Source organism: Mchenga conophoros, linkage group LG3 (assembly GCF_057382185.1).
Source record: "Mchenga conophoros isolate Kocher_MC1m ecotype Shallow Benthic linkage group LG3, M_conophoros_male_GT1.1, whole genome shotgun sequence".
In the NCBI taxonomy this organism is placed as follows: domain Eukaryota; kingdom Metazoa; phylum Chordata; class Actinopteri; order Cichliformes; family Cichlidae; genus Mchenga; species Mchenga conophoros.
In genome coordinates this window covers 73,150,547-73,169,200 of record NC_140528.1, presented here as the reverse complement: position 1 = coordinate 73,169,200, position 18,654 = coordinate 73,150,547, and the positions used below count along the sequence as shown (strand labels likewise).

General features: G+C 41.5%; 1 protein-coding gene across 8 annotated transcripts in view; it reads left to right on the top strand.

Annotated features, from left to right (window-relative positions):
- Positions 1–8,644: 8,644 nt before the first annotated feature.
- Positions 8,645–18,654, top strand: part of slc24a2a (solute carrier family 24 member 2a) — a 45,270-nt gene continuing 35,260 nt past the window's right edge. For 4 of the 8 annotated variants that reach the window (XM_085267133.1, XM_085267132.1, XM_085267128.1 and 1 more), the window contains exons 1-2: positions 8,646–9,032; positions 10,078–11,154. In XM_085267133.1, coding sequence (XP_085123259.1) covers positions 10,252–11,154 — 903 coding nt within the window. In that variant the 5' untranslated portion in view covers positions 8,646–9,032; positions 10,078–10,251. Of the gene's footprint in view, positions 9,033–10,077; positions 11,156–18,654 lie in introns of all 8 variants that reach the window. The other 4 variants (XM_085267130.1, XM_085267129.1, XM_085267126.1 and 1 more) reach the window with 2 other exon arrangements.

Here is an 18,654-nt window from a genome sequence, read left to right as displayed (position 1 = left end):
CCTTTCACATTTCTGCTCAATACTTTAAGGTGTTACTATGTTAATATGATTGGAAGCAATAAATGGGGGGGGGGGGGGGGGGGGGGGGGGGCGCTGCTCGAGTCTACTACTGGTTTACTTTCCACAGGCAGGAAACAACAGCCCATTTTCAAAGTAAATATTATGCGTGGTCCAAACAAAGCACAGGTGGAAGTGGAATTACATTGGATTACATGAAACTTTATTTATCCCTCGGGTGGGTTCCTCCGGGAAATTCAGAATTACTGCTGATGTCACAGTAACCTAATACAGTACAGTCATGAGACTGTAGGACCTCTCCTAACTTTTATTTAGCCATCAGGGTACTTAATTTTAAAGGAAATGCAATACACGCATTATCCAGTAGATGGTAGTAGACAGATGACAGATCATACGCAGAAACTGTGTTTTTGGGAATAGAAAATCTGTCCTTTGACATGCTCAGTCATCGTCTGAGAGAACAAAGTATTGCAAAAGGAAGTAATATAGACGGTGAGTGTATTAAGTCCAGTAAGGTTAAACAAAATACTTAAAAAAATTAAAAATATGTTTATTTTTCCATCATTTAAACTACAACCGAGGATCATGGAGGTGTTCGAGCAGACCCCAGCTGGGCTGGGATGACAAAGAAAAAAATTAGATTTATCATCACGTAATAATAATTATAATAATATTTATTATAATTATTATTATTTGTTTAATAAAGGTGAAAAAAATTATTAGTATTACAGTAAAAAGTCTGTGAGTTCGATGCCCAGACTGTCTGGTAATTATAAAATTATATACAATTTTAATTAATTCACAGAATTTTCTCTAATTTTTTATTGTGAATCCACTGTAAAATAAACAAACAAACAAATAGGAATTCTTCTGTCATATAATAGTTTATCTATCCCCTAAACACTTTTGTGTACTAGCAGTGGGAGGGAATCTTTTATCAAAATAGCAAAATCTTTAAAACTTACAGTTTTAAACATAAAGTCAAAATATAAAATCTCTCCAATTCTTCACATTTTCCAAAGCTGCCCAGTTGGCCAAATTGGATTCTTTGCTGGGCCGATTCTGGTCAACCGGGCCTTATGTTTAACACCCCCGGTCTACAATAAAGATAAGTGTCCAAGCACGAAGCTCCCACCTTTTGGAGCATGGTAGTGGATATTGTTATTTTGGGGGATTCCTTCAATGTCTCACAGTCTGGGCAGCTTGAAACAATTCATTCAACGCCTGTTGAAGTCTGTGAGCCCTCGAGGTTAATCGACTAGAAGTAAACCTTTTACAGAGGAAAACAACTTGCAACTGAACAGTGATGAAAGATGTTGGGGAATCACTTCATACAGGAAGTTATTTCTATTTAATTATTACTAGTTTCTCAGGTCAAAGATTTGCTAACTTTTTCCACTGCACACTGTGTTTTTGTTGTTGACTGAAAAACAGTTTTTATGTTGTTGCCAGTCAGCACTTCCATAACATTAGATTACCTTCAGTGAAAGTCACTGTTTTCAAAGAGGAAAAAAGGTTTGGCTTGTCCAAATATGTCATAAAAAGTCAACATTTTCCACTAAGTGCACTTTCTTCATCACATCACCATATAGCAAAGATGGTGATAAAACAAAAGTCCAGGTATTTGAACAACACACCTTACCTGCTGCACCTCTAAAGATCAGAGAAAGGACTCAAAATGGCTCCCTATCAAAAAGTTGGGCTTTGTCACAAGCAAGCCAAGCTTGCTTTGCCGCGCTCAGCCAACAGATGGAGAGCTTGGCAATCTTTTACACGAAACATTTGGCAAAGGCAAAGTTCAGCGACAACACTCTGAAGAGTGTGCTGGCATCTTACGAGTCCATTTTAAGGGCATTGAACTGTCTAGTTTGGTGCTTAACTTAGACCTTGTGCCAAGTTTAGCAGTATTTCGTACTGTCTTTGAAGGTGAATGAGTTTAAATATTTTCTGCCTTTCTTTACAATAAAAATGACAGCCTATACAATTCAATGATGCTTAAAGTGAAATTTTTGAAAAGGGTAAGTTAAGGGAGAAAATCACCTTCAGTTCCTTTACCTGTGTATTTTGTGAAGGTTGGGAAACTGTCTAATTTGCTCTAAGATTTCTGTGTGATTAATAAGAATAGCCTCTCACACTGCTATTGTTCTAAAACCTCTTACTGCTGGTGACCTCTGAAGGTCGAAGCATGTTCCTCCTGATCTGTTAAGGGACCGACTTGATTAAGTCCAGATGTGACGTGACCTGGGATTAACCCATTCTTCGGTCTTCTACAAAGGATGCCAAGGAGATTTGCACCAACACCAAGGGACACCAAGGCTCACGCACACTTGTCCAAATAATTAGTAACATCTGCAGCTGGCACTCTGTCTTAACTTCGCCAAAAGTAATTATTCCAAAACATTAGAAATGTAGGTGTTGATCCAGCAAAACATCAACCGATTCCTCACAATCTGAGAGGATGTGACTTCTCTGTATTTTAAAGACCCCCCGACCCCCCTCCGTCAGTCTTGACTTGTCAAAAATGAACCATATCACCTTAAGTGCACTTGATTACGCAACCCTCTCCGACCCCCCCTCTCCACATCTCCTTGGGCCGTCTGTGTAATCTGCTGAGATTTAAACCTGCTGCTCCTGTTTAATAAATCCACTGCGATTAAAATAGGATTACAGCTCTGCTTTCGCCTTCCTAATGACATCGGCGCATGAAACATTTTTTGACTTTTTTTCCCCTCACTTGTCTGGTTTTTACCCCGTCTCGTTCACCCACACCTCCTGCTCGTCGAAACCAGACAGACAGCACTGATGTATCCCCCCCCTGCCCCACCCCACCCAACATAAACTCACTGCCGCCCAGCAGGTCAGTCCATCTGTGGGGCTGTTGACATAAGGATTAACCTTATAATGCAGCACGCACCCTGTATCAATGCCGTGCCCCTTCACACCACGCTTCTCAATAGCAGATAACAGCCAAAGAATATTTGCTGCACTGTCAGGTTGTTATTTACTCAAACCCGGCACTCATCAAACATCCATGGATAAAAAAAAAGCCATGAAATATTGAAAGGCATGTTGCACCACCAAAGGTCACAAGGACACCCCGCACGTGCTGTCCCTCCTGCTTTTAGAAATGTGACATGAGGGATGAAGAGAGCAAATCGATATGATTTTTTTTCTTGCTTGTTCTGCTTTAGCATTGCCCCGCCATTATTAAATACAGTAAGGTCACAAAAGGCAAAGATTGATTGGATTTGCTTCAGGTGACTTCATGACCCCGGCACAGAAATCCATTCATGATAGTATTTCTTACTTTAATGCACAATGTAGCTTTAAATCAAGCCCGAGTGTTAATGTGCGGGGCTTTTTGAAGTTTCCTCTGAACCTTTAGGGTAATGACATAAAAGGCACACGTAGGAAATTCAGCTTTTTGAAGCATCTCTGTCACTTTCCAGACTATCTTGACCATAACACACTCTGGAGGACACACTAGTTAAATTCAAAGTACTGAACAATTATATAAAAATATAGTTAAGATTAACCAGGTCAAAAATACAAAACCGCCGTTTCACTGTGGTTCAGGTCATGTTTTGTTTTTAATTTAAAAGAGTTTCAGTTTTATAATTAAAAGTTGCACGCAGCAGGGTGGTCTGGCTCTCTTCCCCAGTATACTTCTGTCCTGTCTTCCTCAGCCCAAACTGGTCACGGTAGATGGCTGCCACTTCCTGGTTCTGCTGAAGGTTTCTTCCTGTGAAAAAGGTGTTTTTCCTTCCCACTGTTGCCAAGTGCTTGCTCCTAAGGGTTTGTTTGATTGTTGGGGTTTTCTCTATTATTTTTACCCTACAATACAAAGTGCTTTGAGATGACTGTTATTTTGTTTGGGTACTATATAAATAAAATTGAATTGAAAGCACCATGTCCAGTGACTTTTAAGGTCAGGAAGCTGACTTCTTTAGGTTTCATTGAAATGTTTCAGCAATACTGGGAGGATTGCACGTGTTTCGATTCCCTCAGAATAAACTTTAATGAGTTTTGCTTTACGGTCTCAAAAATTTGAACAGATTTCAGTTTGCTCAGTATTGTGGTTTATTTCCAAATAGCTCATAATCGACACTCATAAAAATGCAGAAAGTGCTGACTGCAATTTGACTCAATGTAAATTTACAGGGGATTTTTCAACACAAGTACAATGTAAAACATTAAAGTTATTGGAATCTGGTCAAATGACATTTACTTGATTGGTATACATTCAATTATACCAGTCATATTTTCCTTAATGAATAATTATTTGGATAAATCAACCTTCTGATTTCATATATTTCAGTTGCACTTTACTTAAGACTATTGCTTTATACTTATGAGGGCAAAGAAAGTTTTGTTTGAGTGCAGTGACACACACAACTTCAGCGGTACTAGCAAACATCAGCACGTTAATGATGTAACACCTTCACCCCATCCTAGTACAACGAGTAGTTTAAAAAAATAAATAAACAAAAGAAAATACAGAAATCAAAAATTACAAACCAGTTTGAAAAGTTTTGGACTAACGTGCGCTAACATATACCATGAAAGCAGGGTTTCACTTTCACAGTGTGTGCTTGCATCTAATCAGCCCAGCACCCGGCGATCAAACCTGCTTGTGGATTATCGTTTCGTTAATCCCTTTTGCACTACTTCTGCTAAAATGAATCCCCCCCCCCCCCTCATTTTAAGACAAATTGGTCCCGCCCACATTATCTTGGAACAATCTTGGTTTTATGCTGAGCTTTGAATATATTTATGCTGCCATTTTTGCCACTTCCTGAGCATCTCATTTCCACCTTTTCCTAAGGAGCAGGTGGTCTGTTCAAGCCTCTTTGTAGAGACTTGTGGTTGTGATGGGTGGGGTTATTAATTTGGGGCTTTCGACATCTAATCCAGAGAAAGTCTTTTAGAAAAAGCTTATCTTGAGACTCCAATTTCACTTCTTTCCTCAGCTATAAGAGCAAAAAGCTTGTTTAATAGCTCTAACTCAGTACTTTGCTTTAGTCAGTTGTACTTCCCTCTTCACCAGAAAAAACTTGCTTGGTTATCATCACCCTATCTATCCGCCCCACCGTGCCCCAATGCCCACAAATCCTTACAACAATGTGGGACACAAAGGCTTGGATTTAGCTGTCAGGCCAAAGTGAGGGTAGGTTGGGTGGGCCTGGTGTGGAGGGGAGGGGTCATTTGTTTTTGTCACAGTACCTATTTCAGACATATCAAAACAACTGCCACCATCACCCTTCCTCTGTACCGCAACCCAAATGACCCGTGACCAGTCATCACTTTTATCCTCGACACGGAGCCAGATTGTGAGCGCTCGGTGCTGGGGGTGTAGAAGAGAGGCTTGCGTGTGTGCTGTGGGACTATTGTTGAAAAAGAGCTGACAGCTTGGATGGGATCTCATCTGATAGGCATAAATATGGACGAATTGAAAAACACGCTTACAGACAATATGGTTGTGTTGGAGACAACCCTGAAGAAGTCAAAAACATTTAAAAAGCCTGTTCTGAGTTGTATGATCTAGTAACCAGGCACATACTTGTCCGTCCAGATCTGTAGTCAGTTTGCAGCCATGATCTCACACTGGCTCAATTATAGCTTAAGTAGAGCCCGACTGATACTGAAGTTTGGTTGGGCGAGTTTTTAAAACTAAAGATATCCAATATGTCTGTATTTCAGACAATGTTCACATTCATACTGTATAAATGCAATATGTAATATTTATCACTGTTTAACTTTCCAATAATGGTGCTAATTTCACTTATAACTTGCACCATCGTGTGTCTACCTGTGATGCTGCTCTACTGCATGTGCAGCAGGACTGCAAGTGTGAATGAAATAGGCTCATGTTTTCCCACCAGTGTTCCCAAATTAAAGTGTGGCCAAATCGAACAGAGAAGTGTGTTTTTCAAGAGACTGCAGGACAAAGTCATTTAGACCTTTGACCACCAAATTCTGATCACTTAATTTGCAAAAACCAAGTCAGTGCTTCTTCAGCAAATGTAAGATATTTCCTGAGACATTTCATGCATGTCTATCCATGAGAGAGAAAACAACATGTTTCTGTCCAGTCCAGGATGTGCTGCTGGTGTGGAAGCATGAAAATGGCTCAGCTACTGGCCATTTGGTGTCATTAAATCAATACTTAGATCAGGTTTCTTGATTTACTTTCACACCTACCTGGACCCAGGCTATAGGGGGAACTCCACAGGTTTTTGCATTATTAATAAATTTGTAGATTTACAAAACAACCAGTACAAGAGCTGCTCACTTCGCAAATAAATCCCTTACCAAAAACCATAATGGTTACTGGTCACAAAAGATCATGCTATCAATAATGTGATGTAAGTTAAATCTCTCTGCCTCTGTGTTTCCTGTTAGGTAACAAGAAACAGCCACAGGGTACAAGAGAGGTTAGCAGAGGGGGAAATCAATGAGGTCAGTGAATCGTGATTTGTCATACAGCACCAGACCATTAGTGTCACACATACTTTGTCACACTGCATAAAGATTATTTGTCTGTGTCAGTCCAACAGGAATTGTCCCACAGGCTACTAAGTAGCTGGGGACTTATTTGACATGAGGGGGAATCATGGCTACCCCGTGTACTACTGCAGGGTTTTGTGAGATGAAGAGGTGGCATGGGCTGACATATTAAAAAATGAACAAATTGGAATAAGACGCTCATCCATCCATTCATTCATTTTCAGCTATTTATCTGGGTCTGGCCTGCAGAGCAGCAGTCTGAGGAGATGTCTAGACTTCCCTCTCCCAGGCCACCTTCTCCAGCTCATCCGCTTGTCTGTGGGGACACCAAAGGAGACTGGTATAGGCAGCAGAGAAACATGTTCCACCCAGCATGTCCTGGGTCTCATCCAAGTCTCCTCCCAGCTGGGGATACCTGAAACATCTCACCTAGAAGGCATCCAGGAGCCATCCTAATCAGATGCCTGAAGCACCTCAACTGGCTCCTTTCAGTGTAGAGGGGTACATACTCTACTTGCCACTCTCCAATAAAGCTCATGTGATCTTTAAAGTTTATAAAAAATGACTATATTAGATTTAAAGTTGGCCACTGTCGTCTTTCAGGTCTTGCAATCATTCGCCTCTCGATCACTGGAAGTCGTCTGTGAAGGTTCTCAGTCATCCAGGTCATCGTACTCTAAGGAGCTTGGAAAGAAAAGCGTCTGGACTTCATTAAGTTGCTTGAAGACGTTTCACCTCTCATCCGAGAAGCTTCTTCAGTTCTAGGGTCAAATGGTGGAGAGTCCCAGATTTAAACCCTGTGGGAGTTTCCCCCCGAAGAGGGACAAAGGACCCCCTTATGATCCTCTACCTAATCACATGAGCCAAGGCGTGAAAATGGGTGTAGGTCACAATCAGCCAAGGTTTCAGGTGAGCTAAATCTGCTATACTCAGTTTCTGTTTGCATTGCCTCCAGGTGGGCTGGAAACATTACAACAGACAGAGACAAGTCCCAAAAGACACAAAAGAAACATTTCCTATTTAAAGAATGTGAAATTATTTTTCTTTTATAAAGGTAGTTAAACGTGATGATTGAAAGAGGTGTTAAGGTAACTGGCTTAAGTGTGCAGATTAATCCATAATATATTGTTCAACTCTTTGCCAAGTAAATGTGAAGGGGAAAATGAATTAGTGAAACTGCAGGAAGTAGACAATTGCTGATATGGGATTTTTAAGACTGATATCGATTTTTGGTGATTTGAAAATTTGAAACATTCGCCATTTTTTCTCCTCTTAGACACATGATACATTAACAGGTTTCCCTAAAAAAATTGCTAAATGTAATTATTTAAGTGGATAACTCTTTTACCTTTTCTCCGACTGCTGGGATGAGCTGGTTGTTTGTGTTTTGTCCTGTGGCCAACAGAAGAAAGCGCCCTCTAGCGGACCAAATATGCAATATCAAAACTCATGAAGGGTGTTTCTTCCCTGTCATCTATCCAGTGCCACCCCCCCCCACACACACACACACACCCCACCACCAATAAAAAATAATATAGCTAATCAAGTAGCTAATCTGGGGGCTGATGTATTGATCGCGCTCTACCAGGAAGTAAATGCACATTATTACAAATCAGTCCAGTAAATAATCATGCGGTAAAGTTTAAACATACAAGCAAAAGAAAGAAAACAGAACAGCTGCGTTTTACTCTTGTTTTCTACATCTTGAGGTAAGCCAAGCTAAGCTGCTGGGGCAGAGCCTCTTCCACGATGAACAGAAAGATGTGACAGCGGACCTGAATGATCTCATTAAACACTTGGCAAGAAACCAAACCTTCCCAAAACCGAGCAGAGGTGTAATTTGGGGGCGGGGGGGGTTTAAAAAAAGAGAGGCTGAATTCTATCTGGAGCATGCTCTTTAAAATGAGCGGTGCTGCATCGCTTGGCTCCAGGGTTATCTTTAAGAAATGGATCCATCACGCGCATGTAACCTTGAGGTGACCCCAGCCATGCACACAAATTTTCTAAGCTGAGGCATATCCACCTGTTCCGCCATCGGGGGAGGGGGATCAGTGGAAATACTGCCTTTGCTGTGTAACCACGGCAACTCCTCCCTCAAAATGAAACATCACCAACGCCCCCACTGCGTGATCAGCGGAGGGACGGATGCGCTGTCTGCCGCTTACCTGGCTTTAATAATAAACCGCCAGGTTCACGTGGTCAGCCCTGCCCAGCACAATATTCTGCCACTTTAGAGAGGTCGTTTCGACTGGGAGATTTTTTTCTCTCTTTGTCATCCCAGACGGCAGAGATGCTGCTGCTGCTCTGAGGGAGAGAGGTGAGCGCATTCTTCACCTCCCCAACACTCACCCCACCCCTCAATCTAAAGCTCCTCCTCTGTCGCTGGAGAGCTCAGATCGGTCACACTTTGCTCAATGAGAGCAAGAGGGCAACGGAGACGATTTCCTAATTTCAACCTGCTGCAACTGCTGCTGTGCCGTGCGGCTGTTTTCTCGCCTCTTTCAAAGGTAAGGACGCGGTCTGCAGCCTGTCCACGCGTCATGCTCCGCGGCAGGGAACTTAACGTTCGTGAGGGTGATGCTTAGAGCTGTTTCTGATGTGGTGATACCCCTGAAAGGGCGAATGCATTAATGAAGGGCAGACGGGGGGAAAGAGCTGTCAGTGGGGCTGGTATGTCAGACCATCCGTGCAGCATCAGTGAAAAGTCAAATAGGACACGGCGTGCGTGTTTTGATGTGCTTCCACTTGCGCAGCGTCGTCGGAGGCTACATGTTTACAATCTTGGACTGCAGCCCTGTGGTGTCCGTAAACCGTCGGCCTTTTGCGTTGATATTGTCCCAGGAAATAGATAAATACATTTAAAAACTCATTATGATTTTTGTTGAACAGCTGGATAAAATCAGAATTGAAAGGGTTCGATCAGGATCAGCTGCAATCAATCTGTCAGTGAGATAAGTTTTCTCTCTGCTCGCATATCTTGTGGTTTGAATTGGTTTACTTGGAAACGTGGAGTGCTGTTGATTCAGAAATACACTCGGTAGTAGGGGGGCTTATGGTGTTCCGCTGTGAGGCCAAAAATGACAAAGTCATGGTGGATTTGCGTGCAAATGTTCAGACTTCAGATCATGTGAATTCTGCATGTATTTTTCCTTAATATGCGTCTTTGTTTAACTGCTTGCCTCCATCCTCTCAGATGGAAACAGTTCAAAACAGTGTCCGTGTCATATGTATTAAAAATGCTTTAAGCAGAGTAAGCCGCACGTGCATGGCTCTAATTCTTGGATCTTGTTTGCTACATGTCTCCTTCTAGCCTGATGTTTTTTGGGGAGTGGGTTTATAGTGGAGTCTTCCACAGTGACACTGATTTACTGGTTGTTTAATGTTAGTGTGTTTAGTTTGACTATGATAGAATGATTACAAATTATTAATTTATCTTAGATTTTTAGGACCACTAATAACCAACCAAATAAACCTTGTGTAAAATATCAAAATCACCTCTTCAATTTCCCTCACTCGGTATTCATTTTTTTTCTTCCTTGTTCTGTCCATCAGAGGCGAATATGACGACATCATTTGGCAAACCAGACCCTGGGAAACACCTACTGTCAATTCAGTTAGTTTGAAACCAAACACGACATGATGCGTTGTCTCCGGTGAAACTTGCTCCGCCACTCTCCCCTCTTCTGCGCACCTATTGAGAGAGAGGACACCAAAAGCTGCATAGACATGGGGTCAGATCAACCCTGCATGGATTCTCCAGAGCCAAGACCCATATTGGGTCCTGCCTGTAAGCAGCTGGGCCGTCGGTGTCTGAGGAAAAAGTTCAGGCCCACACGAATCTTGGGGTTGGCCTTCAGTCTGGTGGCCTTAAGTGCTGTCTCCTACAGTGCCTTTGCCTGGAACTCAGGAGGTGTCAGCGAGCCAGTGCTCCCCCAGGAGAGTCTCCATCAGTCGGCCCCACACAGGACCCTACTTTTTACCCAACACCAGAGAGACCCCAACGTGTCAGCTGACATGCCAATAGCCATGAAATCTACAGCAGATAGCAACGACAGCCAGGGGGAGTACCCACCAGACATTTTTACCCTCTCCCAGAGGCGCCAAGGAGCAGTGGTCCTCCACATGTTTGGCATGATCTACATGTTCATCGCGTTAGCCATCGTGTGCGACGAGTTCTTTGTCCCGGCGCTGACAGTCATCACAGAAAAGCTGACCATTTCCGATGACGTTGCGGGCGCCACCTTCATGGCTGCGGGAGGATCAGCTCCAGAACTCTTCACCTCCGTCATTGGCGTTTTCATCTCGCACAGCAATGTGGGCATCGGGACCATCGTGGGCTCGGCCGTCTTCAACATCCTCTTTGTCATTGGGATGTGCGCCATCTTCTCCAAGGAGATCCTCAACTTGACGTGGTGGCCGCTCTTCCGTGACGTATCCTTCTATATCCTGGATCTGATCTTGCTCATCATCTTCTTCCTGGATAACGTCATCTCCATGTGGGAAAGTATCACGCTGCTCACGGGCTACGCCGCCTATGTGATCTTCATGAAGTTCAACAGCAATGTCGAAGGATTTGTCAAAGATTGCATGAACAAGAACCAAGTGGTAGAAGTAGAGGTACAACCCAAGGTGAGTTGAAATGATAGTTTCAAACAATTAAAAAGAAGTTAAAGTAGGTGTGCAGACGTTAGTTTTAGTATTTTTGGCTGCTAGAAATGACCTCGGATGTCTCCTCTGGTATGGGCACATTCATCCCTTTCAGTCATTCCACGCAGCTTTAGATGCTACTCTAATAAAGTCAGACTTGCTCTGATAACCCAAACCTAAATTGTCTGTGGAGACATGCTTTAAAATGATATGTATCTAACGCCTTTCTCTCAAATAGAACCATTGTCTCCTCACTTATCTCTTAGATCTTCCAGCATGTGACTGGTGATGCCAAACATATGCTTTACTGTCTTCCATCGCACACGCTCATTATTTCAAAAATAATCAAAACTCTGTGGGCGTTGAGGATGGAGCACTTTCAACTGCTAAACTGATTGTACATCAGTATGATTCACTCGTCGCTGCTGTGCAGGGCTGGCATACTGTATTCCACTGTGGGATTAATAAAACAGAATCAAATGTGTAATTCTGGGTTAAGCTCTACAAATTGTTTCCCAGTCTGACAACCAAATGCTTTGGAAAATCTCAGGAGCGATTTTTTTTTTTTTTTCTTTCTTTCTTTCTTTCTTTCTTTCTTTCTTTCTTTCTTTCTTTCTTTTTTTTTCTCCTGCAGTTAAAGATTTCTCACATAAAAAACCAAACTGTCACGTGAAGCGCACAAACGCACGCAGCTTGATGAGGTAAACCACGCCAAGTAAATGGCTTCAGAATTGGCACGGCAACCCTGTGCGAGTGTCTTCACATTTACTCTTAAGTGGAATTCTTTTTTTTTTCTTTTCCTTCCTCGCTTGAAGGCTTAAACATCAAATACTTCCCGGATAAAAACAGTCAAAATCGCTGTGTTGCTTCATTTCACTTTCACCCCCCCCACCAATGACACTTGAGGGCAAAAGACACCGCACTGCAATTTGATACTTGTGTAGAGATTATCCGGATGAATTTAGATTTCTTTGTGACATGAGATGGAAATGAAATTTGGAGAAGGATGCATTGTAAAGCTTTCACTAAATCGGGATTTATTCTAAGTACATAAGTGATATTTAAACAGCAGGTTACACAATGCTGAGGGAAAAACTCTCGAAGTCGGTAGCACCTGTCTGCTGTTCAAAAACGTAAACGCTTAAATAAACTGATCTGTTCTTTTCTTTTTTTGTTTAAATTCACCCACTTCATGTAAGCAGTTACCTTTTGCACCTGTGTGCCGTTTAAGCTGTATTGTTTTCATATAATGCACAAGAAAAAAAACTGCGCTTGCCAAGTGCCAGAAAAAGAGTCAGTTGACCTTGAATTGCAATGGATTCTGGGAACTTTGGCTCAGAGAAGCTTGCGCGTGTGTTGTGTCTGTCGTTAAAGCAACTTCTAACAGAGGGGAGAAAAAAATGGGAGCAAGACAGATGATTCGATTAAAACCCTTCATCATCTCAGCATTCCTTACAACAAACTGAGCTTTTTCCTCTCTCTTATATTGAGGACAGCGATACGACGCTGCAAGTCTCAGCATCCGCCCTTATGAAGGAAGCAAAATGTGTGAAAAATGCCAATATTATTATTATTATTAAATAATTACTTATATAGGCTGTCTGTTGACCTCTTTTTGTTTTGCAGTCTGGGTCGACGGGGTTAATAGAACTGCAAAGGCACAAATATTATTAGAACATAATCATCTAAACACCCTTGTTTAATCAAGCTTTGACACTTTCGGGACGTGTGTATTTCAAGGCACGAGTGTTATTTTGAGAATTAATTGATACGAGCAGGCGCGCGTGTGTATGTGTGTATGCTCAAGTTCATACGTGAGCGATGGATGGTACGATGAGTCATAAAAATGTTAGGCAAGATAAAACTGAGTCTTATTTTTGCTTTTTTTGTGATGAACTGAGTAGCCCTTAAATCTGTTCATTGTTGTGGATGTGTTCAAAGGTGTTCCTAATCCTCCATACAGCGGTGCGGTGCAGTCTTGCAATGGAAGGGACGCTGGGCTGTATAGTTATGTCCCATGTCCTTGAGTAAAACACATGGTTTAACAAAGGGGGGGCTTCCCTGAGATTATTTGGTTCTTTAAGAGATTGGGGTGTCACTTTTGTGTTACTGTTAAACAGGAGAGAAATGTTGTGCTGTGATATGTGAGGGTTGCTTGGTAAGATAATTGGCAGCTAGCCGTTTAATCCTGCATGTATGCCGTAAGTGCTATGAAATATTAGATCCTGAGTTTGACGTGAACCCCCAGCTTGGTGTTCTGCATTTAGAAGTCATCCGTGAGTTTTGTACCATCTGTGACTGCTACCTTTCATCACATTACATAACTGCTTGTACCACGTTCTTGCTCTTTTTTTTTTTTCTTTTTTTTTTTGTTTCTGTCACAAAGGGTTTCTTTTGTGTGTCTTGTTTATTCTGCTCCCAGTAACATAAAAATAGATGACTTTGTTTCTCGTATTTTCACAGAAAGTAATGCTTTAGCTTCCAGGCAGAAAGTTAACCGGTGAGAGCTTTGTTGGCTTTTCGATCACTGGACAAATCAGAGGTGTCAAACTTTTTTTTCTCCTTTCTTCTTTTTTATTTAATCCCGTGGGCCTAGATTTAACATTTTTAGTATGACAATAAGAGAACTTCCACAGCCACGCACAGGCTACTGAAAGTTATATGCGTACAGTTGTTTTATCATCAGTTTGTGCAATTTTCTATAATCTCTTAATCCAATTTGCACAACTATGAATGGTCAGCACTTACCCCGACCTGGACATGCAGTAAAATAGGAGAGCAGCACCTTTTGAATTTTAACAAGTTCAAGGCTTCACGTTGTTTGGGGAGTGAAAACATATGAAGGGTTTCACACTCCTTCCAGCAGGCTAATCTTGGCTGCACTTGAAGTTTAGTTCAATCTTATTTACCAGGCAATGAATGAATTACTTGGAGGTGGAAAATAAACTCTGCTAGCACAAGTGAATGGATGCATTCACTCCCAAAATATGAATCTTAAAGAATGTTTTCAAGTTTATGTGACTACTAGCAGAACATTAGCATTTAGCATTAACGTTCTTTGGGTAACATCAGACTAGTTAGGTGCAACTGATATGATAAGTTATGGCAGTTTGACATAGCATGCTCATCCTTTAAGTTTATATTGCTAACATAGCTGTAATTTTAGCTCCTGCTTTCTCTCCATCATTGCACAAGAGACAGCACCAGCTAAATTTACAGCTAAGCATGTCGCTAACTTTGCTAAGTTTTCAAAGTAGCCTGGAAAGCTAATGGGTGCTAATGCTAAGGAAGCTCAGTTTATTTTAGTGATCCCTTTCAAATATATCTGGTGTTATAAAAGGCAATGCTTAAACAATTTATTGGAATAAGTGATGTAAAAGCTTAGTAACACACATTGTAAGACCACATGTCCACAACTTTGAAACAAGCAGATATTGGAAGGAAGCATTTACCTTTTCATTTCCTGATGGTAGCTAGTACTTCTGTTTACCTAGTGAGTAATTAGCTGTTGCTTAATCTCACAATAAGTACACTTGCCCACAGAGTTGGGTTGCTACCTTAAGGCCATATTAACTTCTGTGGTATAATCCTTACCTGCTGCTAATGAGTTTTATTCTTCTTATTTCTGTTTAATATTACAGAGTGTCTTTGGGGTTTAGATGGTAGAGATGACACTAAAGTTGAACGTTATTTACTGCTATTATTGTTGTTATTGTTGAAATTTTGCAGTAAGGATTTCAAAATAGATAATAAGAAATATTTAATTTCTTCATATGGGATGAATCTTAACCAGTATCTCTCCAGGCTTTCTGAAGTGTCTTTCAAAGTCTTTATTCAGATTTTAGCTCATTTTCAGTCCAGTCCTTCTACCTGGCAGTTTTCAGAAGAATGTTTTTTAAGACAACATTAATACTTACACTGACCTATGAATCATGGCAGCATACGTGGCAGGACTAAAAAGATATGTACAGCAGATTAACAATAGCGGAAATTCATGTGCTTAGGAAAAATATCCGGCAAGGACCTGACAAATTTGTTGGGGCTGTTATCCCAGTTGAAAAGTAGCATCAGATTTTGACCCATTAGGCAATATCACCTGGAAAGCATTTGATTAGAAATATCGTAATTTTTCAGCATAGCATCGATCCTAAACACACTGCCACTGCAGTAGAAGCATACCTCAATTGGAAAAACACAAAGTGGAAAGTGTAAGTCATGGATTGGCCTCCCCATAGCCTGGACCTCAGCCTTATTGAAGCAGTGTTGGATCATCTTGACAGAGAAAAGATTAAAAGGCAGCCAACACCCAAAAAATTGCTTTAAAATGTCCTTTAAGAAAGAGAACTATTCCTTATTCTTAAAGAAATAATGTGTAAGCTTTCCTTAGAGTTCAGGTTGTGTTGGAAAAATAAAGGTTGTCTCTAGAGATAATGCTCATGAGAGTTGTATAAATTTTGTTTTTGCCTTACGGAAAAATGTGTATTCTCTAACCAGTTCCAAATGGAGTTTGACTCGTGGTATCCTTTAAATTTATAGAAATGATTATTTTGAAATACTGATTTCATAGTGTCAGTTCTCTGTCTCTAAAAGTATTGCAGAATATGTGTTTGCTTTCAGTATATGTTGTGTGCCACTGTTGTTTTGACATGTGCTGTATGCCTTAAGCTAAACTTCTCAGGATGGTGATGAAAGGTGACTTCAGCGTTGTGCATATCTGCGCCCTTAGCTATGATGGTTTGTGGGTCAAAGATGGGCCACTTTACTGTAACACTGCTGTTAACTTTCATCTGTTTTCTTATAGTGAATCTACTTAATGTGGTCCTGAATTAAGTGACTTTATGTGACAGAGTCAACTCAAGCCTGTGTACAGTTTGATTGCAAAATGCTGGGTCACTTAGTATGTGCACTGGGGCCAAAGGAGGCCACCCAGTGCTTGATTAATTTTCCACCCCATCTAAATGCTTGTCACCCACACATCCAGTAAATCCTTAATGGGCAGACTGTACAGACACAGTTCGAGGTCGCAGTAGAAATAGTAGGTCTGTCTTTAGCCTCACAAGCTTGGATCGTCATGCCACTGCAAGATAGATAAGTGCTGCTCTTAACTTTGGCTATTTTTTTACTGCAAAAACAGCAGATACGTGTGTAGTAGAGTTGGATTGGCATGCTGATGGTGTCCCACCACAGCAATCATTTGTCCAACAGCCCAGTAAGCCAAGCCAATCAATGCTGGCATCCTAACCACACTATAAAAAAGTAACTATTTAAAGAACCTAATCTGGCTGAACATGGACCAAAAAGGGTCTTTTGTCATCTGGAGGCCATCATCCTGAATGCCTCCTCTGGATCACCTTGCCTGGCTAACCCAGGCCTATTGCTATCACATTATCCTGTGACCTCTCACATTGTTTCAGCTGATGAACTGAAAGGCTGCTTTTGAAAATATTGGCTCAGGCAGATCCGACACTTTGCGCATGATGGTTTTATGAAAGACACGGCATTTCTGGATGAATGTGGTGAAGTCACGTTAAAGAAATTAAATGGTTAATGTCCTTGTACAGTGTACTGCATCATGCTATTCCACTAAACACAACAGCAGAGATCGTGAAATGAGAGATAAGTAACAGAAGGCTGTCAACAATCAAGCACAATAAAAAGTGTCACAGCAGAATTGAGATACTCGACCAGACCCTGCAGACTGGAGTCAAAGTCAGAATCTGCATTCGACCGTACTATTAGATTCCTGCTATCATCAGTGTCAGATGAGCCGGTGTGTATCGATGCAGTTGTTGCTACTGCTGAGATGGAAGGTGCGACCTCTGATGCATTACCAAGCTATAAATAGCGTCACGGAGGCAAGATCTTCCATCAGGACGTGCTTCAAAAGATCGGTTACAAAGCATGTTCTGTGCAGAGAGCAGACTGCTTTCCTCCCCGTGGATTTGGACATTCGGGCACCAGTGCTGCACATGCCGATGACGCTCTGCGCCTTCAGTATATTCACACATGAAAACCAGTTGTTGCATGGCTGCTTGCTGTGCTGCTTTTCTTCCCACACCGCACTGCGAGAACTCTTTGCCTCGTATTACGCATCCGTGGGATTATCTACCGTCATGACGGGCTGCACACTCCTTTTTAGCAAAGTCCAGATGGACACTGCTGAGCATAAATTATAAACTACATCTGTTTCATATTGCTATTTTAGGCTCGAAAGGATAATAAAAGTGAGTTGCCAGGCTAATTTCTGGGAAATCCTCTTGAAATGCGCATTTTAATTAGAGCGTGTTTTGTGCAAAAACGCAGGAAACATTAACCCCACTTTCCAGTGTACAGCGAGATTCTAGAGGATTGGCGTCTCATCTCTGTCCTTCGGCTGCACGGTGGTGTACTTCTTTGAAAGTAGTGAGATTTATGGTTTTATCCTTTAAAAGCAAAGTTGTAGAAAGGACCTTGCTTTTGAGCAAAATGAAAAAGAGGCGCCGACGGAGTCAATAATCTTTCTGTGTGTTCATTTCAGGCCCAAGGTTAGAGATGCTCACATAATGGTTAGTAGAAAAACCCTACAACTAATACCTGAGCATTGTTTAGCATGATGACTCATCAATCTTTTCATATCCTTTTATTTATTTTTTTTAAAGAAAGGTTAGTTTTCTGTGTTTTTTCCATCCGTTCGTGCCATTTTACAGTAATATGGACACATCTTTGTGAGCACATACAGTATAGAAATAGATGCAGAGAGAGAGAGAGACAAGTGCGCAGCAAGCAACAACGGAGCCAGAGTCCAATAATTTAAAAATAGAAAGCCTGCAACTTTGATCTCACCATGACGATGAGGAGTCCAAGTTTTATCATCCGTTCCAGCTGTGGCTCATTGTCTGAGGAGGGAGGAAGGGCTGAGCGCTACTGTCGAGCCAGTAATTAGTTTTCCTGTTTTGGAGGTTTTACCTTGTTGTTGGCCTGTTAGACAAGTCAATAGAGGTGGGAAGAAAACAAAGGTTCAAAAGAGAGTAATGGAGTGATCAAAACATACAGTGTCAACTTTTACAGGCTTGAGTGGAGGGCTGTTTAGTTTCTTCAAGCTGTCTTGGCTGTGTCGTACTTCCCTGCTAGAGCTCTGCTTTTGTTCACATTCAATTCATTTGCATTCAGTGATTATAATTGTACTAGCTGAAGTTTTTATTAACACCACAGGTTTCTATGACTCCTTTTTTATGTCGCTCTGAATAATCAATTGTGGGTTCCCCCTTCTTTCTTATCAGAGTGGACAGTGGCTCTTTGCTGCCTCCCCAGTGCCGGTAATGATTTGAAGGTGACCTCGTCTCGCAGTATTTTGTCTGTGCAGTATTCAAATGCATAAACTGGTGTGCTTAGAGCAATTTAAAAAAAACCCCAAAACAAAACATTGAAGCTTATCATTTTTACCATCCGTGGAGCTGTTACGATTTGGGCCGTTTCCAGGATCTTCACAAAGCAAAAAGAAAT